Source organism: Pseudonaja textilis, chromosome 1 (genome assembly GCF_049901715.1).
Source record: "Pseudonaja textilis isolate UNSWEBS1 chromosome 1, rPseTex1.2, whole genome shotgun sequence".
In the NCBI taxonomy this organism is placed as follows: Eukaryota; Metazoa; Chordata; class Lepidosauria; order Squamata; family Elapidae; genus Pseudonaja; species Pseudonaja textilis.
In genome coordinates this window covers 73,454,393-73,482,243 of record NC_141990.1, presented here as the reverse complement: position 1 = coordinate 73,482,243, position 27,851 = coordinate 73,454,393, and the positions used below count along the sequence as shown (strand labels likewise).

At 38.9% G+C, this 27,851-nt stretch overlaps 1 protein-coding gene across 1 annotated transcript in view; it reads left to right on the top strand.

Annotated features, from left to right (window-relative positions):
- KIF25 (kinesin family member 25) overlaps positions 1-4,170 on the top strand; it is a 37,900-nt gene extending 33,730 nt beyond the window's left edge. Inside the window, exons 12-13 of the mRNA XM_026704999.2 lie at positions 750-905; positions 3,291-4,170. Coding sequence (XP_026560784.2) covers positions 750-905; positions 3,291-3,448 — 314 coding nt within the window. The 3' untranslated portion in view covers positions 3,449-4,170. The remainder of the gene's footprint in view (positions 1-749; positions 906-3,290) is intronic.
- Positions 4,171-27,851: the final 23,681 nt, after the last annotated feature.

Sequence of the window (27,851 nt, the reverse complement as noted above, 5' to 3'; positions counted from 1 at the left end):
TTCTCTTTAAATATGGTGACATTACACTTCTCAGACTACAATTAGCACATACGAAGCAACATGGTTGTTGATGTCTAGGAATTCTGGGAGTTGAAGTCCCATATGAAAGGCATCTACCTGAGAAAAGTTGAAGCAACTCATTTCACAGATTTTAACACAGCCTTAAAAGTGTTTCTCTGTCCTGATGGTTTGGATTATATATCTATTTCTTCAACCTTGTGTAAAGCCAAAGTATAAATCAATAAGTTTGTTTATAGTGTTTCCTGCTACACGGTTTCTTCAGTTGTATTCATTTCTTGTTCTTTGCCTGTTTATATGCTGTCATGCCATTGTGGACTCTTAACTATCACATAGATTTCTCCACGATGATCTGTCCCTAACTTGCTCCTTCAGGTCTTCCAATGGTGCATCATCATTACTATAATTGAATCAATCCACTTCAATCATCATCTTCTTCTCTTTCCTTCCAGTTTTCCCAGCAGTGAGGATCTAGGTCTTCTCATATGTCCAAAGTAGGATAGTTTGAACTTGGTTATTTGTAGCTTGAGTGAGAACTCTGACTTGTTTAATTCAATAATAAGTATGTTTGTTTTCTTGGCTGTCCACAGCATTCTCAAGAGTCTTCTCCAATCTTTTCTCCAACAAACTCAAATGTGGCATACGCAGGAACTAAAAGTATGAAATTATGCAAAATGTTTACTTTTGTTTTCAGATGTGTTTTTTGTTGGTTTTTGTGATTATTGTACCAGGTATGTCTGGTGTAACTGGGTCACTGTTGAGAGAAACCTCCTTCATTAATCGCAGTTTGTCTGCTCTAGCCGATGTACTTGGAGCCCTATCAGAACAGAACTCTCACATTCCATATCGAAATAGCAAACTTACACATTTGCTACAGGATGCCATAGGTGAGTATAGCTTGGTATGATATAATATTTATTCTTATTTATGTGCCTCTTATTAATACAATGAAGTTGTATTTCTATACCAATTTTCAAATGTATAGTTGATATAGAAGCGTGGTTTCAAGAAACATAGGTGACTTTAATGATAGGATGATAAATCCTTATTTTAAGCAAGGAGAGACACTAGATTTTCTAGTTGTTCACTTTTTTATTTTTCTAGCAAGATTCCTACTATTTGGCTATGTCTCGTGTATATTGTAAAGTGAGATGATTACCAGAATGAAAAAAGAGATGAGAGCCAGTTTGGTCTAGTTAAGGAACCAGGCTAGAAAGCAGGAGGCCATGAGTTCTAGTCCTGTCTTAGCCTAAAAGCCAGCTTGGGCCAGTTACTCTTTCTCAGCCCAACTCACCTCAGTGGGCTCTTACTGTAGGGAAAACAGGAGGAGGAAGATGTGTTGGGTATGTTCGTCATCTTGAGTACTTTGTAAAAAAAATTCAGAAGGGGGAATACAAATAAATAAATACTCTTTTGTTTTTCTCCCCTACAACTGGTATATGGAGGAATACTGCCATCAATCAGGAGGAATATTGAATTTTTTAGACCAGTGGCCTTTGAGACCTGTCCATAAATTTATCCAGTCTGCCAAGTTAGTGGTCAAAGCAATGTATTGTTGTAATTATCCATGGTGTAAAGAAGTACTGTCCTAAATCTTACAAGTAATTTTTTTGGATCATTCCCGGTTGTAGAATTTTCAGCAAAGTCTCCCTGGCCATTTTCTCCATGTTGTCTGTGATTTTATGTACCTCAGTCATCCCCACTCCCTTTTCCCTTTTTATTTTATTTATTTATTTTTATTTTATTTGGTTTGTCAATTGCTTACAAGATAATTAGTATAAGTAAAAACATAGTTATGAATACATGGATACATATAAGAAAAATTAAAAAAACAATAGGACAGGGACCATAGGCACGTTGGTGTGCTTATGCACGCCCCCTACAGACCTCTTAGGAAAGGGGTGAGGTCAATAGTAGAAAGTCTAAGGTTAAAGTTTCTTGGGTTTGGGGAAGAAACCACAGAGTCAGGTAGAGTATTCCGGACATTGATCACTCTGTTGCTGAAGTCATATTTCCTGCAATCTAGTTTGGTGCGATTAACCTTGAGTTTGTATCTATTGTTTGCTCTTGTGTTGTTATGGTTGAAGCTGAAGTATTCATTGACAGGTAGGACATTGCAATATATAATTTTATGTACTATACTTAGATCAGACCAAATATTGGTCTAGCAAATGTTTTGTATGCTCTAGTTAGTAGTGTAATATTACCAGAGAAAAAGCTATGTAACAACTCTTAATGTTAACAACTCTTAATGCCTTTTTGGCTATGTAGTTACAGTGGGCTCTAGCACTTAGATCATTAGAGATGAGTACTCCAAGGTCCTTGACAGAGTTTGGATCATCAACAAGATCTTCACTATTCAGCCTGTATTTTATTTTCTGACTTTTTTTGTCAATATGTAAGACAGAGCATTATTCATTTGCTAGACCAATACACGAATACAGCTCATCAGTCTGGAACCCACATTATGTATCTGATATTAGCACGGTTGAGAAAGTCCAGAAATATTTCATAGGAAGAGTTCTCCATTCCTCAACAATATGTTGTAATGGTCTTCAACAGTATTGCATCAAGTGAATAGAAATTGCCAATCAAGGGATGAGAAATTGTTGTCTATAAGATCATAGTTGCCTTTTTTGAAGTTATAAGTTGCCTTTTTTGAAGTTTTCTAGATAAAGAATACCAAAGGTTCTAATGGTTTTCCATATTGAGAGTATTTGAATGCCTTAATTATTTTGGTTGACCTTTTTGAATATTGTTTAGCTAACATTAACATTTGGTTGATGTTTTAGCCACTTAAAGAGTTGTGAAAACAGTTTTGGTTTTCCCCACCATTTGTTATTATTTCTACACTTGAGATGCTTGGTGCTTACCCAGGGGTCAAAATCATTTGTGAACAAGTTAAAAAGCACTTGTTTCAACATAGGCACTTCAGGGATTCCACTTCTTACTCCCTCCATTGAAAAAACTGTCTCTTTATTCCTAGACTTTTCTTTGCTTTTTAACCAATTCATCATCCATCGAAACACAAATTATCCCATTTCATAGCAACTACATTTATTTAAGAGCAAATTCAGTTGTAAAATTTCCTTTACAACACCAGGTCCTAAGAACTTAATCTTTGCATTCCTTAGTCAGACAGGAATGATTCAAACCGTACTTTACTAGTGGTTTTTGTTATACAGCATTTATCCCCCAAGCTTTCTGGAGCCAAGGTTTGGCATTGGGGCAATTGAATCAGTTAACACGTATATCTTCCTAATTCTTTTTAGGTGGTGATGCAAAGTTGCTGGTGGTATTGTGTGTCTCTCCAAGCCAGAAGTACATAACAGAGTCACTTCAAACCCTGGGATTTGGGTCCCGTGCTCGGCAAGTTCAGAGAGGCCATGCCAAGAAAAGAAATGAACTGGCACTGAACAAATCCAAATAAGACATAAGCCTTCTGTGGATTAAAACTTTATTAATGAGTTCCTCAGACTGAAAAATAATCTTGTTATGAAAAAAAAATTTAAATTGCCTTTTAAAATAAGTACGCTTTAATGCAGTATTGGCAAGACATAAAAATGCTAAGCAATAGTTCGTTCCAAAAATAATTGGTGATATTAACAACAGCAACAACCACAAAGAAACCCCTCATAGAATAATGTTTTTTAGGAAGATCACTAAGATACTAATGTTTATAGAAGAAAGTCTTTTGACACAGAACTTCTGCAATCTAAGTGGACAACTTTGGTGTCTACAACTTATGGACTTTAACTTCCAGAATTCTTAAACCAGCCAAAATATTCTGGGAGTTGAAATCCACAGGTCGTAAAGATACTACAGTTGCCGACCTATGATCTAAATGGTAGCTATGCAGGTAGTTCCATGGGAGTTGGCTCAATCTCTGATGAATACATGGAGAAATGGTCACTATCCCAACCTTCCTCCAATATCTACCCATAAATTTCTAATGTATCATCTTTCAAAACATTTCCCCAAAGTCTTACAATGTAACTATAATTGAGGTAACTGGGATGTTGACATTGTTATGGTTTGTTGGAAAAAATATACTGCCTCTGAGGAACTTTATTTTTTTCTTATATATGTAAAGCAGGCGTTCTCAAAGTTTATGATGCCCTGATTCCCAAATGAATAAATTTGTGTGGCTTTCTTTTCCCCCTCCTTTCCATGAATCATAATGCCACTGGTTGTCCAATCAGGGATGAGTCTGGCAGTCTTTATCTAACAAGAGAGGCTTGTACCCCAAAGCTGAATTGTCAAAGCAGAAAAGTCTCTTGCAGCAGCACCAACTCAATCCTAAATTCTACTGGAGGAATTTTGGCTAGGATCAAGATATTCTTGGGTGGGATCATGTTTCCCCTCTTCTAAGGGCTTTTTTGCAAGACAACAATGGATACAAGAATAAACACTGATGCTACCCAGTTTGGTAAAGAAATAACTACAAGAAAACCACCATGCTCAAAGAGCACCAAGGACCCTACAATGTGTTGAAGAACAGTCCTGCTCCAGTATCTCAGGCAGCATCCATTTCTGCACTCCACCAGAGCGAGAAGAGAAGATACAGTCTTTCTATAAAACCATCCCATCTTGCTGGATACCAGAGTAATGCCTTCTTAGCACTTGTCCTCTAGAACAGGGGTGTTAAACTCATGGCCTGTGGGCCGAATGCATCACGTGTTGGCCACGCCAACCACGGTTTAGTGAAGAGGGAAAAACTCCCAGTATGTCACGTGACGATTTATGTGATGACATGAGTTTGACACTCCTGCTCTAGGACAACATGCCGTGGGAGATTCAGATGTTCTTATTAGATCTGGCTGTTTCTTTGGGGATTTGAGTCAAATGGGCAGATGAGTTCTGTTACTGATTGGGTTTTTTTCCCCAATGAGTGGTGTTATTGTATATCCTGGGGTACCAAGAATTAAAAAGGGACCTTGCAATTAGGCAGAGTAGGTCTATCCTCAGCTTTACAATCCTACAGAAGTTATTACCCAAGATTTGAGAACTTCTCACGGAGAGCATAAACATAGAAATTACAATTGCAGAAACCAACTTTATGTTTGCATTTAGAAGAATTATTTAATTGTCCAGCTCTTGGAATTGCAACTCTGGACAGTATAACTCAAATACAAACAAAACAGAATAAAATGATCACAGTTAAAAAACCATTCAAATACAAAAGAAACACGCTGCATAGCTAACATATCAGACAATATACAGCTGGGGTCCATCAAATTTACACTCCACCTGTCAGAAGAGGAGCTTATCTATTTTCCTGGCCCAATGCCTGGAAGGAAAACCATTTTTAAACTTCCAGAATGCTAGATATTTACATACTGCCCTTCCAGTAACTGTCTGCCCCACCACTGCACACATGGCTCAGAAAATCAAGACTTAAGACATAACAATATGAAGGAAGAAAACAGAATTAAAAATTAGCAACAGATTAGAACATTTAAGTTGCAACATTCAAATAATGTGCTAGGAACAACAAGATTTTGCTTTATGATTAAAAAATGTGCATTAAGTACTGGACAAGCAGCTTAAGTAGGCCTAAGAACACATGAAAGAAAGTATGCCTTTGAGAACAAAATAATTAGATACACAGATAGCTATATATGTAATTTTTGCAGATAATCAGAAGCCATTCTTTTTTCCCCTTTTGGCTTAAAGAAACAATATTCTCCATGAGGAAAACTAGGATAACTCAAGTTTAGAATCAGAAGGAAGAATCCATCACAAGTTTCTGATTATCAGAGTTTAACATTATTTTTCTTTCCTTCCTAAAATTACCTTATTCTAATTTTGTTTCAATCAATTTACATAACATAGTTTAAGCATTTAATAATACCTTGGGTTTAAGGAAATTAAATGCAAGTTGTCTCTAAGAACAAATTAGGACAAATTAAATACATAATCACTTGCCATGGAATATGATGTTGTTGAATATATGTGATAATTGATTCATAAGTTGCATCAGTTAATATGATAATCAAGAAACATGGGAACAATTACCAAATTAATCCATAGGTTTGCTTTTTTAAAAATCAACGTAAATATTTATTCATCTGTAATAGGTAACTGTTAAACTAGCAAGAAATTTCCCTGCAATGGGGAAATTTAGAAAAATAATGTTGGGACACTCAAATCCCTTCATGCTGTTGTTAATATCTACAGTAAGAAATATCTCGGCAATACACGATTTCATTGCAGAATGCCCATGATTGATAAAGACGGAACACATGAACTTGGCTTCCCAACATGTTCCATTTCTACAATTCCTTTTAGCAAATTAAATTTCAGACCCTCATTTCAGAAGCTTTGCCATTCTGCAAAAAGGAACTGAGAACAAAGCATGTCACTATTGATATGAAAAAAATCACACATAGTTTCTTAAAAAATTTCTATCATCTTTGAAACATGTGGCAGATGGGCAGAGTGATGGCAGGAAAGAGGATCCAACCATCTCTTAAAGATCAAGAACGATTCAGTGGCATATGATTAGCCTTTTAAAAACATCTCCTTTGTTTGAAGTATTGCTCTAATACCCTACACTGGCCCATGATTCACTCTAATTGTCTCTTCTGACACAACTGTCTCCAGACTTGAAAATGGAGGTCACCGGCAGGTCGCAGTGAGGAGACTTCAGTGGCAGCTTGCCTATTAATAAGACCAGAACTCCTAATACCCCAAGCTTTTTAACCTTCCTGAGCATAAATATTTACTCAGAAATGTTATAGCATGTTCCAATTGGAATTTCACCCTTGAACATGTACCAGCTGCTGCAGTATGCAGGGAGCAGTATGTGGTTTGGCTTTTGACCTTCTGGAATGTTTGAATTGCAGTGACTCAACTTGCAAGCCACAGTCATTTAAGAATGACTGCACACATCCCTTCTTTATTTTTCCTAAGACCCTGGAAACCCCCACCCCAATCCTACCCTGAAATAGTAGCAAACAGAAATGTCCATTCATTTGTCATAGAATGGTGTGGAAGGGTGTGGAGTTGTGTGCGAAGATAATAGCTCGTCATGTAGAATAGACATCTGATTGAAGTCAACAGCTCTGTCAATTTTCCGAGCAGAAGAGAAATGATGACAGGAAGTCCTCACAGGCTTGACTGTAAATTGAGACCAGCAACTCCATCACTAACCAGTATGATCATACAATGAAATGTCACATGACTGTGCTGATTAACAATAACTTCTGGCTGTCACGTGATCACAACTTGCAACTTCCTGTGAGCTTCCCTATTGACTCCGCTTGTGGGAAGCCAGCTATGAAGGTAACTAATGGCAATCTCGTGAGCAAGGCACACCGCGACCATTGTAAATACGCACCAGTTGCCAAGCCTCCAAATTGTGATTATGTAGTCATGGGGATGCTGTAACAGCTGCAACTTTGAGGACCAGTCGTAAGTCTCAATTTTCAGTGTTCTCCTAGCTTTGAATGGTGGCTGGATAAGTGATTGGTAAGTTAGGACAACTTGCATTGTTGGGAGTTCATTTGTACTTACATTCATAGAATCATGGAGTCAGAAGAGATGGACCATTTAAGCCACCAGTTCACTCCTGTTAGGTACAGTAATCCAATTAATGTATAGGTAGCTATCAAGTCCCTGCCTGAACACTTGCACAATGTTTACTCATTAGGAGCAATTCTATTCTCTTATGTTAGAAGTTCTTTCTCCTTAATATTTATCAGAATCTCTCTCTCTCTCTGCAATTTAAATCTATAACTCTATGTCCTGCATTCAGGAATGAGAGAGAACAGGTCTTGATCTGCTTTCTGTGTGACATTCTTTCCAATTTTTCAAAAATGTTATATCTCCTCTCAGTCCTTTTTTAAAGGGAAAAGGTATCTTATTCCCTTCCTCTGTCTTCATAGGACTTAATTTCTAGTCTCCTAATTGTCTTTCTCTGAAATAGTTAATTTTTTTCTGAAATCATCTTACAGTGTGGTCCCAGAATTGGATACAATACACAAAGCAAAATAAAATGTAATATATACTTCCCGTGATTTTAAATTTTTATTTCTGTTGATCCAGTTTAAAACTCTTATGTCTCATTTTTGCAGATGCATCACTTCTAATACAGTAAAGTAAATCAACTATTCCAAAATCATTTCCAATTTTGTGTCATTTACAAATCTAATAAGTGTTCACTTTTTCATCCAAGTCACCAGTGAAAATACAATAAAACCTTGATTTCTGGCAGCCTGGTGTTGAGTGGGTGGTTATATAAATAGACTAAACAAACAGTGGCCTGAAGTCTATCTATAAAATCTGAAGAAGAAAAATTAAGAAAAATACAAGAGGAGAGAAGGAAAAGAAAAGAAAACAGTTACTATTTTCTTTCTTTTTTGAGGTGAGCCTCAAAGGGGAAAGGTGTTCCTTCACACTAATTGGAGAACACAACTGATGGAACTACACTGGATAAGAATTGTCTGTAGGATGGGTAGGAAAGGAAGCAGGCAAAAGCAATGGAGAAAGCAATGGAAAGCGCCGTCTGTGGGTCTGAGTAGTGGCAGGCATGTAGAATCAACTTTGGAAAGTATCATAGAGAAAATAAACAGTAATACACCTTAAAAAGAACCAGACCACCTTTCAGAAGAGAAAGTGTCCGCAGTGGTACAGAGATTGGATTTTCCTCTCCCTTCCTCTTTTCCTCCTCCTCTTCTAGTGAGCAAACAGGCTAGGTGTGCTAATGAACATACAAAAGGAAAAAATGGCAGTGCTTGTGCAGAAGTAGTTATCAATGCAAACTTCCTCAACAATAGACTTCCTAAAACAGACGTTAGGAATGCAATTTTTTTTCCCATGGTAACCAAAGGCCTTTACATGGGTTCCATTAAAGTGAAGGTTCACCCTTTTGAAGAATAGTACTGATCTTATCACTTGTAACCTCTCTCCAATCCGATGAGAAGCCATTGATAAGTACTCTCTATGTATGATTTTTGAACCAGCAATATATGTTCATTTAATTGTTATGGACTGTAATAATCCATTCTCTCTTAACAAGCTTCCTAATCAATATGTCACTAAATAAAAAAATCTGTCAAATGCTTAGCAAAAGTCAATGAAGGAATTTATCTGAATCAGGCAAGATTGGTTGTCAAATCCACATTGATTCATGGCAATTAGAAAATAGTAATATTTAATGGGAGTGATTTGCACTTTAAAAAGAGGATTTCCTGTTTTCTGTTATGATCTTAAGTTGAATGCATTCTTAGAAACCTCACCACTGTATTGATGTGGTTGTTCCCCCCAACTCTGTTTTCCAAAACAATTTTTCCACAGGAAAAATAAGGTATGTTGCCTGCTTGTATCTCGGAGGTTTTGCTACAATCACTATCAGGATTCCCAATTCACTTGTTGGACTGTGAAGTGTTTGCAATGCTTTGAAATGTTTTTGTGGGCTACATTAGCTGTCTTGCTAAGCTTTTGATGTCTTGGTGTGAACATTAAAGTTGGGTGTGAATGAGTGAATGCTTTCTCAATTGCACCAACCCGTCCTCTTAGCAATGCTGATGGAATACCTATTTTAGTCCCAGGATAAACAGCTTAATCTTTCTTCCACTAGCTCATCACCTCCAGCATCTGTTCTGCTTTACTGGCTTCTTAGTATGAAGAGTCTGTGATAGTATTATCATCTACAAGCACACTACCATGTATTGTAACTGAAGTTTTCTGTGGAGTGACAGCTTCAAATGTTCACGTTCTCTTCTGCCCTTACCTAGTCATTTGACTTCATTGGAACTGCTGACTGCATGACTATAGATGGGAAAATGAGGCATAATTTCTCTTGAAAAAATAATACAGCACTGATAAGCAACTACCTATCAGCTTAAAATCAAATCCCAACCCAACAACCACTACCACAACTACTACCTCAACTACAATCACAACTACAACCAAAAATAACCACCAAACCACAACCACAAATAATTACTATCCCATCAAATAATTCCACAAATGATATCTCCTTACTCATCAGAGACACCATAGAACGTGATCAGAAACGTCCAAATGCCGATCTTATTTAGTCTTGAAAACACCAAAGAATCAGATGACATCACCAAAGTTCGTAATATTATAAGCAACTCAAATACAACAAATATCTCTCCCAAAGATATCATTGAAATAACCAGAGATGGCTGTGGGTACAAATACAATGATGTCTCTGTGGCCCCAAAATTTTGTAGAGTTGTTTGCAAAAATGAGTCCAGCAAACGCATTACAATAAACGCCATTGCAAAAACCAATCCCAACCACAAAAAACTTCGCTCAAGACCAGACTTATCCATACTGCAAAGAATCCGCTCCCGTGAACTCCACAATGAACTCAAAAGACATCTAGACAATGGAGAGAAGGATCTCTACATTGACTACCGTGCAGATTGTATCAAAAGTAAGTCACACAACCCACAACTCCACATCCAACCCTATCTCATTCAACCCACCATCACTCAAAACTAGGCAAGAGACAAAGCACCATAACAATCTGGAACATTGGAAATAGGTACTGCTGTTTAAGATTTAGAAACTCAAGTACATGCAATTATGCATACAATATATCCTGTTTCGTTTGGCTATAAATACAAATTTGGGCCTCAGCATGTAAAGCAGTTAGATAACTTTAAATGACAAAGTTACATATCCATCACTCAAAATGAGTAATTTCTCTATTTTGGCTCAATAATACGTTAAATAATTTCATTCTCAGGATAGCATAGAAACAGCTTTGGTTGTGGTGATGGATAATGAATGGGGAGAGAATGGGAGCACTTTAAACCTAGCTTAATATTATGAATACAACTCTTAAAGCAGCTGCATCTTTTTTTTTTTTCAGGACAAAGCCTTTAAAAAAAAATAGGCTGCTTTAATGAGTAACAGAGGTGTTACATTTGCAGGAGGCTTGAAGTACTTCTCAACCAAGTTTGAAGTGTGCATTGCCAGTCATACATTAATGTCTTTTTCTTCAGCCCAAGGAATTTGGAACAGAAACCAGGATATGCAATGGACAGATATACTAATACAATAAAGACAGGAGTATCAGACATACCTTCTGCTTAAACCAAGAAGGTGACACCAGGAGGGATTTCAAAGATCAACTCAGGCAGTAATCATACGACCTTAGAAATAAACCACAACTGATCTCACAAAGAGTTATTTCTGATTAGACATGCATACAATTGTGCTGCATATATGGTGATCAGTAAAAGAAACTGTACTAGGAACAAAGGAAATCATGACTCAGCAGTTAATTTGGCCCATGGTGGATTTAGGGTGGCTCAGCAAAGAACATTTTGCCACAACTATACAATCTGTTATGGAATTCACTATCATAAAACTTTGGGATAACCATAAGCATAGATCACTTTAAAATGAAAGGGAGCCAAATTCCAAGTTTCTTTTTCTCAAAGCCTAACTGCTTTGATGTTTCTTAAAGTTCAGCTTACCCACAGCATTTTTGTCGTACAGCTATACTCTTACTTACCTATGTTATTTTTCATTTCTTTTCTTTTTTTGATAACCCCTTTCAGAGCAAGGCAAATTTCCAGAAGTAGTGAGGCTGATCACATCATTACGCTCCCCTGCCCCCAGTCCCATCCTTTTTGCCCTTTCCTATTTGACGGTTCTCTTGGATACAAAAGATAACTTGCATATTCATATTCTAGGAATGAATGGCAACCACCTTACGCATCAAAATAAAGATCACAGTGGCATCTTTAAGAACAACTGTGTAACGAGTCACATTTTCAAAAAAGAAGAGTATGGCATGACAAAAATATGCAATCTCCCAATTCCAATATGAAAATAGCAGCGATATTTATATACTATTAAAACTCTTGCTGTCATGACTTTTAACTGGGCGAAACGGTGCATCATCAGGTAACAATTTTTGAACCAAGGTTCCTCAAATGGGCTAAGTTACAGAATGAGTCTAAAATCTGAGACCCATGACTCGGGGATTGAAATTTGGGGAAGTCATGACTGCTTTAGTGTCATTGGCTAGTGCGGCAATCACGTGACCTTCCTTTTTAACATTCTGTGACAGTTTCCCAGCCGGTCTCACAAACCCTTGTAACCTCCACCACCCAGCACTAGCCCTGGTGGGGTAGCGGGGAGGGGAAGGAAAAAAGCTTCCAATGCTTCCTGTCAGATTCCCTGAAGAAACTTAATGGGAAACCAGCAGGAATTTGGAAGTCACTCCTGCTACCACTGCTTTTTTTTTTTTTGGTTTGCCCTTGGTTATTCTGTTTCTCTATTCAGGTAAGGAGATAATTGAAATGATGATCCAACAAGGCATGGGTTGTCTAGTAAGGTTGTCAACTCTCCTTTAACTTGAATACTACTATTGATTGATGATCTGATCCCCACATCTATGTAAGGTGTTTGTTTGTTTTTTTTCCCCCAACACGAGTATGGGAGGGGATGTGCTATTCCCTTATTCAATGGGTGATTTTATTTTGTGTCTAGCCTATAGCTCTGCCATTCCTGGAGGCTTTCCCATCACAGCCCTAACCAGGCATGACCCTGCTTAGCATTTCAACTCAGAGAAGAACTGCTAGCTGGTAGCTGCTGTGGAGAATGTTAAAAATAACCACCATTCAATGAAACCGCAGATACCACCAATCAAATTTTCAGTGAATGACTTGAAGAATTATGCTTTATTTATATTGCCATGTAGCTTATGTCAAGTTATGCCAACTGTTCAATTATATCTGGAGGACTCCAAATTGGGTAGCACCGTCATAATGGTCTAATAAATACATAAAGACAAAACACTGGACTTGTTCTAGGGCTGTTTGCAGTTGTAGGGAATGATGATTCCAGTGCATGGTGCCTATGTGCATTGTTTGGAATACAATAGCTGGCCTAGGAATTTCTGCATAGGACTACATTTGTGATTTTTATCTTTGTTTTGAGAAAAAGCTTGGCTGCCCTTGAGAAAATGTTTTTTTGGAGGGGTGAGGTGGGGGGGAAATATCCCTGCATCAGTTTTCTCAATCTCAGCAGCTTTAAGATGTATGGGCTTCAATTCCCAGAATTCTCCAACCAGCACGACAGGGTGAGGAATTCTGGGAATTAAAGTGCATATACCTTAAAGTAGCTGAGAAACAATGTTCTGCACCAGGGGTGTCAAACTGGCAGCCCACAGGTTCAATGTATCACGTGCAGGCCACACCCACCCCAGTTCTGCGAATGGGAGAAACATCGTGAAACATCATGTGATGGCTCCATGATGACGTGAGTTTGACACCCGTGGTTTACATGAAGAGGTTTAGTATATACATATGAAGGCTCTGATTGAATACATTATAGGTCTTCCTTTGTCAAAGGATCCAATATTCAAATATTTTTTGACATATATATACAATGCAATTAATTGGGATGCTAATCACCAATTATCAAAATATTAGTATTGGATTTTTTCTTTAAAAAAAACTAATCTCATTTCTATGCCTTCCAGAGAAACTGTACTGACATTTTATTCTGGATCACCAAGGGGTAAGGAGTGGGTTGCAATTCTAGCTGTCGCCTGTTAAGTTCAAACAGCAGTCTTTGTGGCCACCTCCATTGAAAGGATCACAGGCCCATTTGGAGGGCTTCAATTAAGATCAAGATCCGGAAAACAGAGTGATTAGTGTCTAATAAACATGCAGCTCTTTTCTTCATGGGCCAGTAATAATACTTTATTTTTCAGCATTAATTTAGCTTGGGCTGTGGAAATGGTTTGCTTTGAAGTAAATTAGAAAGAGCTGTTTTATGTACTGGGCTTATTTGTAGTACAAATACTTAAGGACGGTACAATTAGATCCAGCTGCTGAAGCCACAGTAGATTCTGCTGTTAATCATTGATGGAGACAGATGCGACTCAGCCTGAGGCGACTGCTGCAAACAGACCCATATATAGATTTCCAGAAGCTTTAAATGCTATTATTCCACAGGAAGAAAAAAAAAGATAATAAGTTTAACACCCAGAAGTTCCAGAGAATTACCTATTTCCTACACCTGCAAAAGTAGGACTGGTAAACTTTTCCTTCACCAACTTCCTTCATATCAGGAAAAGTTTCATCTGCATATTTTTACATACAAATATACTTCTAATGGCATGAGAGCCAATAATCAACAATCATTCAGAACCATAATTGGTTTGATTTTGGTTTAATATGCTGGGAGAGCCAGCCCTTCTGGTTTGTAAATTATATTTTCTGGTTATGCTTTGTGTTTCATCCAACCCTGATTTATTCAAAAACCATGACTAACTATAGCTCAGCAGGATGGACAAACTAGTTAAACTTCCACGTTTTTGTTTAATAGAACTATCTTTAGAATTGTATCTGGTAACTGTATCTATTGTTACATGTCATTGTACGAATCGGTTTAATTGTATGAATCAAGATTTGAATTGATTTGGGGAGGGAGAATGAAAAAGTTTGCCTTTTAGCTACATTGAAATAATTCTGAACTTCAACAAGACAAAAAAGAAGCATCTACTGATGCATAATTAAACTATGCAATATTGTAATGCTAACCTGGATTCCCCTCCCCTTTCTTCTCATGCTGAACGGAGAACTTCAGCAAATACAGATGCTCTGTTGTGGTAATATATTTTATTCTGTGGGTCCTTGTATAGCTTTGCATAGATCTAGGGACTAAAAAATGCCTCTGGTGGGGGGGGCATTTCCGCCTGCTATGGGTGTTTTTGTCCTGTTAGGACCTGCGAAGCTTAGAGGACCAGATATGTCGGTGAAAGGTCATAGTATATAGCTGAGCCATTCCCAAGGGAATAGCTGAGCCATTCCCATGGGAATTTCCGCAGATGTATATTCTCATCCTGTTTATTCTCTTCCTATATATCCTGTGGAAATAACATCCTGTTGAGGTCACTTGTTTTCTGTATGTGCATTTTGTTCTCAATAAAAGCTGGTACCTGGGTCTACTCAGGGCTGGCATCTGCTCAGGACGTTTTCCCTGCGTCTCATTTCAATGCCAGTCCACCACAAGTGGTGACCCGACGTGATAGTTTGGAAGGCTATACGTTTTGGCGTGATAGCTTGAAAGCTATACGTTTCCCGCATCCCATACTCATCGTCGCGGACGTCGACTGGGCCCTCATCTTCTTCGCTGGACGGAGATAGATTCTTTTTCGTAAGTATGGGAGGAGATTTCTCGAAGGCTCAGACAGGGCACATTAGGAAATGAGAGAAATCACGGGGAATAGGTTTAAGTTTGGAGTTCATAGTAGAGGACATGAAGTAGGAAAGAAAGAAATTGAGGACTTATTACAGTATGTTTGGAAACATATTCCATGTTATCCAGAGGGAGGTAGTATTAAAAGAGTGCTGGAGAAAGATAGGGAAATTTTTGCACGAGGAGCCTCGTGCCCCTTCTTCAATTTTGTTAACCTGGAGGGTGGTTATGGATGCATTAGCTACTCATGAACAACCGCTCCTAGCACCCCTGAAGAAGGTTTGCCGCCTTACCATGCGGTACGTATATTGCCACCGACAGCACCTCCAGATAAATCCAGAGGACTGTCAGGCACTGAAAATACTTTGTCAGAAGAGAAGAGTTTGCCTTTAAGAGTTCAAGCAGATGCAGTTACTGCAGCTATTCAGGAAGCAACAAATAGAGGGGAATTATCAGGAGATGATTTGGTAGAATTTGGAGTGGAAATTCAACTTAATCCAGTAGAAATTGGTGTAGATGCTGCTTTAAATCAACAGAGAGATAGAATGCCTGAGGAGGGTTCGTTCTTCTTTCCCAGTTAATTTCCAAGCTGTGGGGCTCTCCTGACAGCGAAGGTGGTGAGAAGACCTTTACTAACATCAAACAAGAGAACAATGAACCCTATGAAAATTTCATTAGTAGATTGAAAGTGGCTATTGAAAGGCAAATTGACAACCAATTTGCCCGGAATGAATTGCTTTTGAAGTTAGCGGTAGATCAGGCTAATGTAGATCGCAAAAAGATCCTTAATCCACTTATTGCGAGTGGAAAGCGAGAGATCACAGATTTGATAAACGCATGTAGGAAGGTGGGGAGTCAGACTTTTAACATGGAGACTTTAGCTCTGGCTCTGCAGGCAGGAAATAATAAAGAAACTTTTTTCAATTGTGGGAAGCCTGGACATTTTAAAGCGCAATGTTGGGCTCCTGGAGGGGATCAAAGTCAGCAAAAAAAAGAGATCAATGGGACAGAGTGTGACCTAAATCAGTATATCAGATGCTCCTAAAGTTTTTACTGATGGAGAAAATTTTTTTGTGTTTGGTGCTTGTGTTTGGAAAGATAAATCTGGAATTTGGCATACAAAAGTGACATCAGAGCAGAAGTCTGCCCAGCAGGCAGAACTTGCTGCTGTAGTTTTGGCTTTTCAAAATTTTCAAAATCAGGATTTTAATCTAATAGTGGATTCTTTGTACGTATATAACTTGTTACCCTTTGTAGCAGGTTCTTATTTGTCTCCTGGAATATCACCTAATATTCTACGTTTGCTTTTGTTGTTGCAAGGATGTTTGGAGCAGCGTGTGAATGTGTGTTTTGTTGTCCATATTCGTAGCCATAGTAATTTACCTGGAATTTTATCACAAGGCAATGCCAAAGCTGACAGTGCTGTAACTTCAGTTCTCACTGTCCAGCCATGGGACAGCCATAGTTATTTTCATCAAAATGCTAAAGCATTGGCACATCAATTCAAGCTTACTGCTGCAGAAGCTGCTGCCATAATTCAACAATGTCCAACTTGTTCAAAACAGGGCACGGCTATTCCTATGGGAGTCAACCCCAGGGGTTGAAACCTTCAATGATTTGGCAAATGGATGTTACTCAGTATCCATCATTTGCACCTTGGAAGTATATACATGTGACTGTGGATACTTATTCAAGATTCCTAATGGCTACTCCTCAAAGAGGTGAAGCGGTTAAACATGTCATCAATCATTGCATTAAGACATTTTCAGTTGCTGGTACGCCTCAAACTTTAAAAACAGACAATGGTGCAGCTTATCGGAGCACAGTCTTTGATCAGTTTTGCAAACAGTGGTCTGTGGAACATAAATTTGGAATTCCATACAATTCCACAGGACAGGCTATTGTAGAGCGTTATAATGGCACGCTCAAGAACATGTTAGCTAAATTAAATAAAAAAGGAGGGAAGCTCCTGGGGCTTCCGGCAATTCAAGATCAATTAAATCTAGCCTTGTATACTTAAAAATTTTTAAATTTGTCTGGTAACCCCCCTGCGAGTGCGGCCAGCAGGCATTTTTCTTCTCCTTCTACAGATGCAGTGAGGCCTCGAGTGTTGGTGCGATTCCTTCCGGATCCGGCATGGGTTTCCGCTGAGCTGATTACGTGGGGACGTGGTTATGCAGCAGTAGAACATCTTGGTCAAATTCGTTGGGTTCCTGGTCGATGTATTCGGCCTGATCATTCGCAAGCGCCTTCACAGGTGCCAGTGAAGGAGGTTTCAGAGGAGCAGGATGGCATTTCTGTGGTTCCTGATTCCGTACCTGTGGTTCCTGATTCTCTTGATGCCGGCAGTCCAGGCGTGGCGCTGTGAAGGCTGGGAAAAGATGACTGCTTATCTGAGATTGCCAACTTGTATGCAGCAGGTTCCTTTGGGGAATCAGACTAAATTAATCTGCAAACAGCGGCATCCTTTGATTTTTCCAGCATATTGGTCCTGGCATAAGGGTCAAGACATTCTTTACTCGGGACCTGATAAGGATATTATATCTTCAGCCTGTGCTACAACTCTGATCCTGTTTAATGTTTCTGTTTCAGACTATGGACAATATAGATGTCAATTGGAGTTACCTAAGTTACCTTACACAGACTCTCTATCCCACCTTTGGGAATAGCTATGAACTATAGAGATCTGCATATTTTAAATAATTTCACTGTTGCTATGTTTAATAATACTGTTAAGAGCATTAAGATGTTAAATGAAGAAGTGTCTGAAATTCGCCAAATTACTTTACAAAATCGTTATGCTTTAGACATAATATTAGCTGCTAAAGGAGGAGTTTGTGCTTTAATTCATTCACATTGTTGTATTTTCATACATAATTATGAGCCTAACATTACAAAAACTGTTCACGATATGGAAGACCGCATAGCTGAACACGAAGCAGGAAAAGATGGCTTTGATAAGTCACCTTGGGCTTTGCTATGGGACTGGCTTCCTGACAGCTCATGGTTACGTTCATTGCTTCAATTAGTTGTGACAATTGTTATTATACTTATTATGTTATGTTGCTGTATTCAATGTATTCCTAATCTATTTCAAATGTGTACCTCAGCTTTTCAACGTATGGGACCAAGTCGCGAAAGTCGCGAAGGAACTGTGTATTATGCCACTAAAACACCCCCTATCTTTGAATAAATAAAAAGGAGGGAATGTGGTAATATATTTTATTCTGTGGGTCCTTGTATAGCTTTGCATAGATCTAGGGACTAAAAATGCCTCTGGTGGGGGGCATTTCCGCCTGCTATGGGTGTTTTTGTCCTGTTAGGACCTGCGAAGCTTAGAGGACCAGATATGTCGGTGAAAGGTCATAGTATATAGCTGAGCCATTCCCAAGGAATAGCTGAGCCATTCCCATGGGAATTTCCGCAGATGTATATTCTCATCCTGTTTATTCTCTTCCTATATATCCTGTGGAAATAACATCCTGTTGAGGTCACTTGTTTTCTGTATGTGCATTTTGTTCTCAATAAAAGCTGGTACCTGGGTCTACTCAGGGCTGGCATCTGCTCAGACGTTTTCCCTGCGTCTCATTTCAAATGCCAGTCCACCACACTCTGTCAGACTCTAAAAACCAAGAATAACACACTGAGATTCTTTTAAGCAGTTTCTTTTATTGTTCTTCACCTATTGACAGAAATCTTGCCAAACTAAAGGAAGCTACTTGTACCATTAAAGATAGATTCCAACGGAGGAGCTATCTTAATTCTCTTTCTCCCACACACACTATCTAAACTTTACTATTTTTTGCTCATCTGGAATGAACTTACTCCCTCCTGGGAATCTGGACTATATTCTACCAGCTACTGGTAATAAAACTCCATAGATTGCTTTAATTGGGGTGGGGGTAAGGTACTTTATGACGGTTACTGAAAAACATCGCAGGATTTGGTACAGTTATACTCCAATTTCAAAAGATAGCAATAGCACTTAGACTTACTGTATATACCGCTTCACAGCGCTTTCTTAAATGTTGATATATAACTTTCTAGATTCCATGTCATTTTCCTCACACTTATCCTATCCCTGTTTATAATTACCTTTTATGAACCAGGTTTGAGAAAGAACAAAGTTGTGACTAGCTTAAATCTTAAAAATATTCAGGACAATATAAAAGAGAAGTTTTCAAGTACAAAGAAAGGAATTCTAACTTCAAAGCCAGGAAAAGTATTAGAATTCTGCATTTTCTCACATTATAAATGAAAACTGCTTGAAAATATCGACTAGCTTTTTTGTGCACTTGCTGAATTGTTGCAGGTGGGCAAACTTTCAGATTGCATTTCCAAAAATGGCTCATATGTAATGAATGTGCCTGTAGGCTTGTGTTTTTGTACTGATTTATGTAAGAAAAAAGGAATCAGTAACTGATCTGCATCTATTCATCTGGTTGAAGAGCTTCCTGCTAAAATTGTCTGTGGTGTGTTGTCCAGGTCATGGAAATCTGTAATCTGTAATTTGAAATTGGAGTCATCTTCACCCGAAGAACAGGATTCCACCCATTCACTTTTGTTTAACTTCTACTTGAAGCTGCTGGGGAAGGTCATTTGTTGGCATAGGACAAAGTACCAGCTGTATGCTGATATTGCTCAGTTGAATATCTCTGTTTTTAGATGACCAAGTGATGCTGTTGCAATATTTGTCCAATGTCAGAAGGCTGTGAGTGCTTAAATGGGGTAGAATTGACTTAACCTAGGCAAAGCCACTATTCATGAGTCTTGGACCAGTTAGGATCCAGATCAGGGGATTTTCCATCTTTGGCTATAGATGGGTCTGCAAATTTGGAGGCCCTCCTGGACTCACAATTCCTGCTTGAGAAGGTGACAGTTTTGGCCATAAAACCCTTTGGACAACTTGTGTTGTACACCAATTGCATCCATTTTTATTAAGAAAATCTTGCTTAATAATATTATTATTAAATTTATATGCGGCCCAACTCCCAGGCTGTGCTTCATAATTGTTAAAACATTTACAAAACAAAGGACAATGCTAAAAACAATACTAGACAAAGGGACAATGATAGCAGAAGGAAGCAGGAAGAAAAAAGAAGTGTCAGTTCTTCTCTCAGGGTGAAAGTTGGGGTGAAGAGCCAGACCTTTAAGGCCCTTTGAAATCCCAGGAAGGTGAGAGCTATTTGAATTGTGGGGAGAACCTCATTCCAGAGGATAGGTCCTAATATTAAGAATGTGCACTTCCAGGCTCCTGATCTGTGGCATTGTTTAATTCAGGGGTCGCCAACCTTTTGGACCTCAGGGACCACCAAACTCATAATTTTAAATCCTGTGGACCAGAGACCCTGGGAAAATCTCCATAAAAGTCTGCAGGAAAATTCCCCACCCTGTTTTCCTACTGATTGATCATTCTTTATTTGGGATCATAGGATACCGTCTCCAGCTCCATTCTCAGGGGTGGAGAGAAAGGAGAGAGAGAGAGAAAAACTTTTGGCTTCATGCAAGGAAAGCAGCAGAAGCAGTAGAAGTCTTTCTTTCTCTCCCTTCAAACTCTGCCAGAAATGAGTCTTTGTGAGGCTTGTTGTGCTGGCACAGCCTCTTGAAACAGGATGCCTTGCAGGGTCCCAAAGACTCATTTCTGGCGGAGTTTGGGGGAGAGAAAGAAAGACTTTTGCTGCTTTCCTTGCGTACAGCCAAAAGCAGAAGAAAGAAGCGGAAAGAAGCAGCCCAGTGGCCAGGCGAGGTGCATGGAGTGAGTGGGGCAAGTTCTCCAGTCCGCCCTTTCCCCCCTCCCCTCACTACCTCTTGCTGTTCGCAATGCAAGCCTTGTGTTCCCGTGAAGCCTGATTTAATTGCTTTGGGGGTGACATTTTTCTGTGGACCACCAAAATTTTTTCGTGGACCACCAGTGGTCCTTGCCTCACTGGTTGGTGACCACTGGTTTAATTGATGGAAACTAGAGTACGCCAACCCTACCAGATTAAACCAACCAGGCATTATATATATGGGAGATGGGTGGTCCCTTGAGTAGCCAAGTTCTATGCTATTCCTTAATTAATTTTTTCTTAGACCTCTGCAGCACACTGAATATGGAGTTAAGGATGATCCAGAAACTACAATTGGTCTAGAATGCAGCAGTATGGACAGCAATGGGTATGTCTACTCTGCGAATTGCAGTGACTCTTGATTGGGCTTTCAAGTGGAATTCAAAGGGTTGTTTATCACCTATAAAGCCCTGCCTGGCACAGAGCCAGGTTATTTTTGGGTTCATCTGTCTCAGGTTATTTCTTTCTGTCCCATTAAGTCACACAGGATGGGCAAGCTCGAGGTCTCTTCTATGAGCCAGTGCTATTTTATGGGACCTAAAAATGTGCCTCCTCTATTGTTGTGCCTGCTTACAGATTTGGAACAACAAAATCAAACAAACAAGAATGTATTTTTGAATGCTAGGTCACAGGACTGGAATTTGTGAATAAATAATGTCCTGCGTGCATTTCTTTCCCCAGAAACATCTACATCCTCCAAAAAAACCCTCATCTAAACAAAAACACAAGCACTCTGGACAATTGTGCTATGAGCACAATTTTGAGTAAAAATCTTTTTTTTTTCCAGCTGGCTGCTATTGGGCCTGCCTCTTTTTTTTGTTCAGAAAATGTAACATCCTGTGCTTCTTACAACTTAAAAAAAAAAAAGAAGTAATGTAGAAGACAGGAGACAAGGAAAAATAAAGCCCGAGGAAGGGAAGTAGCCAACACTAAAAAAATCACAATGAGTCACATTCTCTTGGAAAATAGTCTCTTTTTTTGTTCAGAATATGGAGAGGTAATAGAATACTTGGCTTTGGAATCAAAAAGGAACTCAGAAACTTGCCTTAGTAAACTAATTTATCCAGCATGCATCTTCTTTTCACAAATTCCACCCAGTCACTTAATCATTTAGAAGAGATGAGGAAACCTCACAGAAATGGTATGTAATACAGATTGCTGATCTCTCCAATGCAATCGTTTCTAAAGAGTAGGCCACAAATAAGTTGGGGCTGAAGGATAAAGTGCTGAAATATTGCTTTTAAGTTCATTAAGTTGTGTTTCATGAATGAAGGTAAATATACGTGTCCCAGGATAACGTTGCAGGATGTAATCTGGGTCGGTCACTGGCACCAGAGTTTTTATCTTCTGAGCTTTCAGACTCATGCTGGAGCCCATCTTCAGGCAATTTCTCTGTATGCTCTGGGTTGTTCTGTGTGTGGTATTTTTATGGTGGCTGGTTATTTTTTATTTATTTTTATTTTATTTGGTTTGGCAATTGCTTACAAGATAATTGGTATAAGTAAAAACATAGTTATGAATATGTGGATACATATATATGAATGTGTGGCATTTATATAGTGGTCAAATATTAACACCTAAAAGGCCACACACAACAGCCACCATATAAATATCACACACACAACTTCTCAGAGCACACAAAGAAGTACCCCGAGGATGGGGTCTGGCACGAGTCTGAAAGTTTGTGAGACAAAATCTCTGGTCCTAGCAACCAACCTAGATTGTATCCTGAGTCATGTTTCTTTAGTTTCTTTTCATGTATGCTGATAATTTGCTTTAAGTCCAAACACAGTTTATTAACAGAGTCAAAGGTGAAAGGTTTACCTGACCTAGAATTGTTGTATTCTCAGAAGTCATTGCTCTTCTCATTGTTCTTTTAAGATTCACAAACTCTGAATCTGAGGCATAACTTCAACCTTTGTTCTCCTCTATTCCAGTTTTATCTTACGTTTCCCACAAAAAGTAAATAAAAGGGAGATCAAAAAGCTCCACTCACACACAGAGCAAGGACTCTGACCACTGTCTCTGATGGACTTAAGAAAGATGGAAGGCAGGTCAAATTCTGACTCTGACACCATATAATGCAGAATTGACAACTTGGGGGTCTAGTGGCCTCATTTGCAATTTTGGATGTCTTACAAACTGTAATCTTTGGTAAGTGAAGGGATTTCTATTTACCAAAATAGAACACTTCTCCACCTTAACTTCTGGTACCGCTGAAAAATATTTCATTTTTAATGTTATAGATTTGTATCACCCATTTTTTTAAAAAATGCACTTTAATCCTAAACCCCTTCAGTGTTGTTGGGATACTGGTTACAATTCATAGACTCAGAAATGAACCCCACTGAAATAAGTTTAAATTATTCACAAGCAAGCACAAATGTAAAGCGATTAATTTCTATTTATTTCAGCGGGACTACTTATAATCAGCTTCCAACATGTTGGAGAAAGTCTTGCTTTTAGGGGGCAGATCTAAGCAGAGCTTTTCTGACAATTTTATGAAATTTCACAAGGGCAAATGGGAAACCGCCTTCCTCAGTGGGATCAGGTGGAAGATAGTATGTTTATGCTACTTCACAGAGCCAGTGATGAAAAGGTTAGGCCAGCACAGCTACCAATAAAGCACAGTCATTCTCAGAAGCTTTCAGAGGTAAGCAGTGGGGTGCTAAAACCTTAGAAATTACAAGACAAAGTTATTCGCAAGAGAAGCAAATGGCATTAAACAGTTTAAAGGCATTCTTGGTTCTCTATGTTCCCTAATGAGAATTGATAACTAATGCCAGAAAGCCTGTTCATCTCAAGAGAGGGCAAATACTGAAATCAGCCTAAAATCACAACCTCAAAATTATAAGGAAGCTGAAATTACCATTTCAGCTTCCTTATAATATATGTAGAATGTATCTGAAGATAAAGATGAAAAGAGAGGGGAGTCTCTTTAATGTTAGACAAATAACATTTCCATTGTGCAGTATAATTTTGTTTAAAAAAGATATATTTAAAAATTCTACTAGAATCCCTGCCCCCATTATATTCTCCAGCTGTTCTGTTTTTATTTTCTCTTCTCTTCCTACTAAACCAGGGGTCTCCAAACTTGGCAACTTTAAAACTTGCGGACTTCAACTCTTAGAATTCCCCAGACAGCATGGCTGGCTGAGGAATTTTGGAAGTTGAAGTCCACAAGTTCTAAAGTTGCCAAGTTTGGAGACCCCTGTACTAAACTTTCACATTGAGTATGGACAGCTATGGGATTTGAACAGCCTTGGATCCTTTAAAAAAAAATTAAATAGATGAACAACTGCCATTATTTCATTAAACCTTCATTTTCACAATTTCTTTGCTTTTAGTGGGTTATTTTAATCCTGTCACCCAAGATAATGCTTCCCATAGTTAAACTACACAGTTTAAACATGTGATTTATTGTTAGGTATATCTATTTATTCATAGCAGAGAGCATCATTAAGACTTTCATTAGGACTGAGATCTTGGGCACGTGGTGGTAGTTTAAGACTTTTCTCCTGCATAATTTCATCATAAGGAAAAGATGCTCTCATTAGGAGACGATGCAATTCAATGATCCAGTTTGAAGAACTACTTCAGAGAGATCCTTCACTAGGATTTTACAACAAAACTGCTATATATACAAACAGAAGGGGAAAAACAAATGTATAGCTAAGCAAAAATAACTATCTGCTTCTCTCTCTGTGTGTGTCTATATATCTAATACACACATACATACACACAATGAGATAGATTTAGATAGATATAGACACATACACACACTTCTGAAGCAGAAATAGAGGCATGATTATTTGAGTGTTGCCTAAGGTATATGGTAGAGGTGGCAAACTACCTATGGTTTTTTAGGTATGACCTATGGACTTCAGTTCCCAGAATTCCTGTGCCAGTCATCTGGATCATAAAGTCCACGATCCATGGTCATAAAGTCAAAAACTAACATGGAATAGCTAAGTTAATTTACTTTATCCTGGCTTTCCTGTGCCATTCTTTTGTTTGATTATTATATATCCTACCTTTATTATTTTTACAGATAAGATTGCAAACATATCCAATACACCTTCCTGTTCTTGTTTTCTCCAGAACAACTTTGAGGAGGTGAGCTGAGTGACCCAGCTCAAGATCACCCAGCTGGCTTTCATGGTTCAGGCGGGATTAGAACTCACGGTCTCCTGGTTTCTACCTTAGTGCCTTAACCATTAGATCAAATTGGCTCTGTTTTAACCTCCAAAAAAACAAGGTGAGACCCAGAGATGATGGGGCTACTCTGACTGCATTGGAATATTTTTTTAAAAAAAAAACTTTCCTGCAAGTGTGAGAAGTATGAAACCAAGGCAGAAAGGGATGAATGGTGCTATATGCTCCCTATACCAGCTACAACGAGCTGCTCCAGATGTTCATTTGTATATATTTGCTAACCCCACCCTCAAAGCAGCAACAACAATATGAAATCAGCTACCACAAAGATGGTTGGGATGTTGCTTACCATATAAATAGGGACAAACTCAGTTCCCTATATCTATTGGCACAGAACCTCTGCTTGTGTTCTTTACTCATGGTTTGAGTTAAGTAACCATAATGTGATGAAAAAAATATTTAGCTTGGTTTAAATCATAGACTGAATCCTTTAATGAGCTGCAGTGAATACATAGAGGCTGCACTTTCCCTTCAGATTTCCCACTATTCTAGGATGGGCACATTTAAGATTAAAAACAAAATATGCCTTTCTTCCAATTCAGTTCCTTAGGATTACATGCTTAAACGGCATCTCATCTGCTATAAGTACACATTTTTACAGGTTGGTAACTGTTGTAATTCTATCAGAAAGCGTACAGATAAGGTTCAAGTTGCATATTTTGGAAAAAGTATGCAGTGGGACGTGATGCCTGTTGTATGTTAGATAACAACATATTTGAGTGAAATCATGCAGCTGTTCGACTTCTTCCTTTTCCCCCTATTGGAAGAAATATCCATCTGGGTTCAGTTCCAAGTGGGAAGAAAGACACTAGAAACATGGAGGGTGCTTGGAAGGATGGTTTGATGGTGAAGCAGAACCACCAAGCACATTTGATTCTGGGTAGCTGACTCCATGGAGTGGAGCAGTGGTGAAATGCTGCCGGTTTGGCCCAGTTCAGCCAAACTGGTAGCAAAAATTGCTTAGCTGAGAGTAGAAAGAAGAAAAAAGCGCAGGATTGGCTCTCCCACCCACCCCTGCGCTTTTCTGTTCTTTAGCCTCTCAGCTGATTGGTGCAGCAGAGCCTCAGCTGGTGTTTGGAAAACTGCACGCATGCAAAAAAGTGCACGATCACCGAACCAGTAGGGAAACTGGTAGAATCCCACCACTGGAGTGGACAGTGAGATATATTTATACCTTCTCTTGAGCTTTGCAAGAATTGTATCCTATTGGTTGTCAGACACCCAGGGGGCTATGTGGGGGTCCAGGTAACCTTGTAGACTGTCTGTGTCTCAGGCTTGGTTGAATCTTGCTGGGCGATGATGTAATGAAGAGGGCTGTGTTCTGAAAGGGTGTTGGGCAATTCCTATTATGGCGTAATGGCTTTGCCCTGCTTTGGGTCTTGAGTGGGGGCTAATCCTATCATGTCCTGAGGGTGAAGGTCTTTTATTTTGTAGATAAGCTGGCCCAACCTTTTATCTTGTATATAGGGTGTCCCAGTCTTTCTGGGGCTATTAACAAAGGTGGGGGCTGCTTTCCAAGAGCATGTTTCTCCTTTTCTCATCCAGGGAGGAAGTATAATATTCTGTCTTTTTTAATTATTTCCTAGAATATTTCATTCTTCTAGGAGAGGGGTGGGTGCTAACTTTCTATACCCCATTACTATTTTGGATGACTTTGTTCCATTCCTAAAGGTATGGTCTCAATCCAAGGCAAAAGAGAGTCAAGGGCTTACATTTGACTTTCTGGGATGGCCCCTAAATTATTGGTGTCATTACATGATATTAATGATCAGCCAGGTATCCAGAAGTGAATTATGTATCCCATTTCAATGCAGCTCCTGAAACAATTTATGATGAGAAGCAATGAGCAAAGAAGAAGGATACATAAATAAAATACCAGCATTAATAATATTGGGGGAAAAGACTTGACCTCCTTCACGGGGGTCTTTGTTTTGGCCTGGGGTTAAATGACTGCTGTGTCAAGTTGGAGCCAACTTAGTATTTGGCAGCAGTTAAAAGCCTGGATAGAGGGAAATGAAAGCTGCACAAGCTTTACATATCAACATTGGTGTGTGTTGGAGCCACAGAACAGACAAGTCCAAAGTAAGCTATCAAAGAGCACTCATGAGTGTTTGCTACAGCTTAGTCTGCTCTGTGGACTTGGGAACCTTTCCAAAGTTGGTGGTTTGCTGGCTTGTGTCTGTCTCTCTGTGGCTGTCACTAAGCTCTCGTTCTTGTCTGTAGAGACATCAAAGGCCATTTGACAAGCCTGGCTGTTCTTGACATGCCTCATTTTCCTTACATTCAACTAATCAAACAACCTGGGAAATAACTTTTGCTTTTATTTCAGTGGCAAAGAGACTGATTTACATGTTTGGCTCATATTTCACTTCTGCCCGAGCAAATTCTTTAACTTTCTGCCCAATATATACATGAAGGCAGTATGCACTACTTCCCTTCATACATGCTGGCCTCCCCACCCCACACCCAGCCTAGCATGGACCGAACATCTGAATCTCACCGATAGACATTTTGTTTCATGTTCAAAACCAGAATAAGGAAAGGAGGCACCTGAAAAGGATGACACATTGGCTCATCTTCATTTTTCAG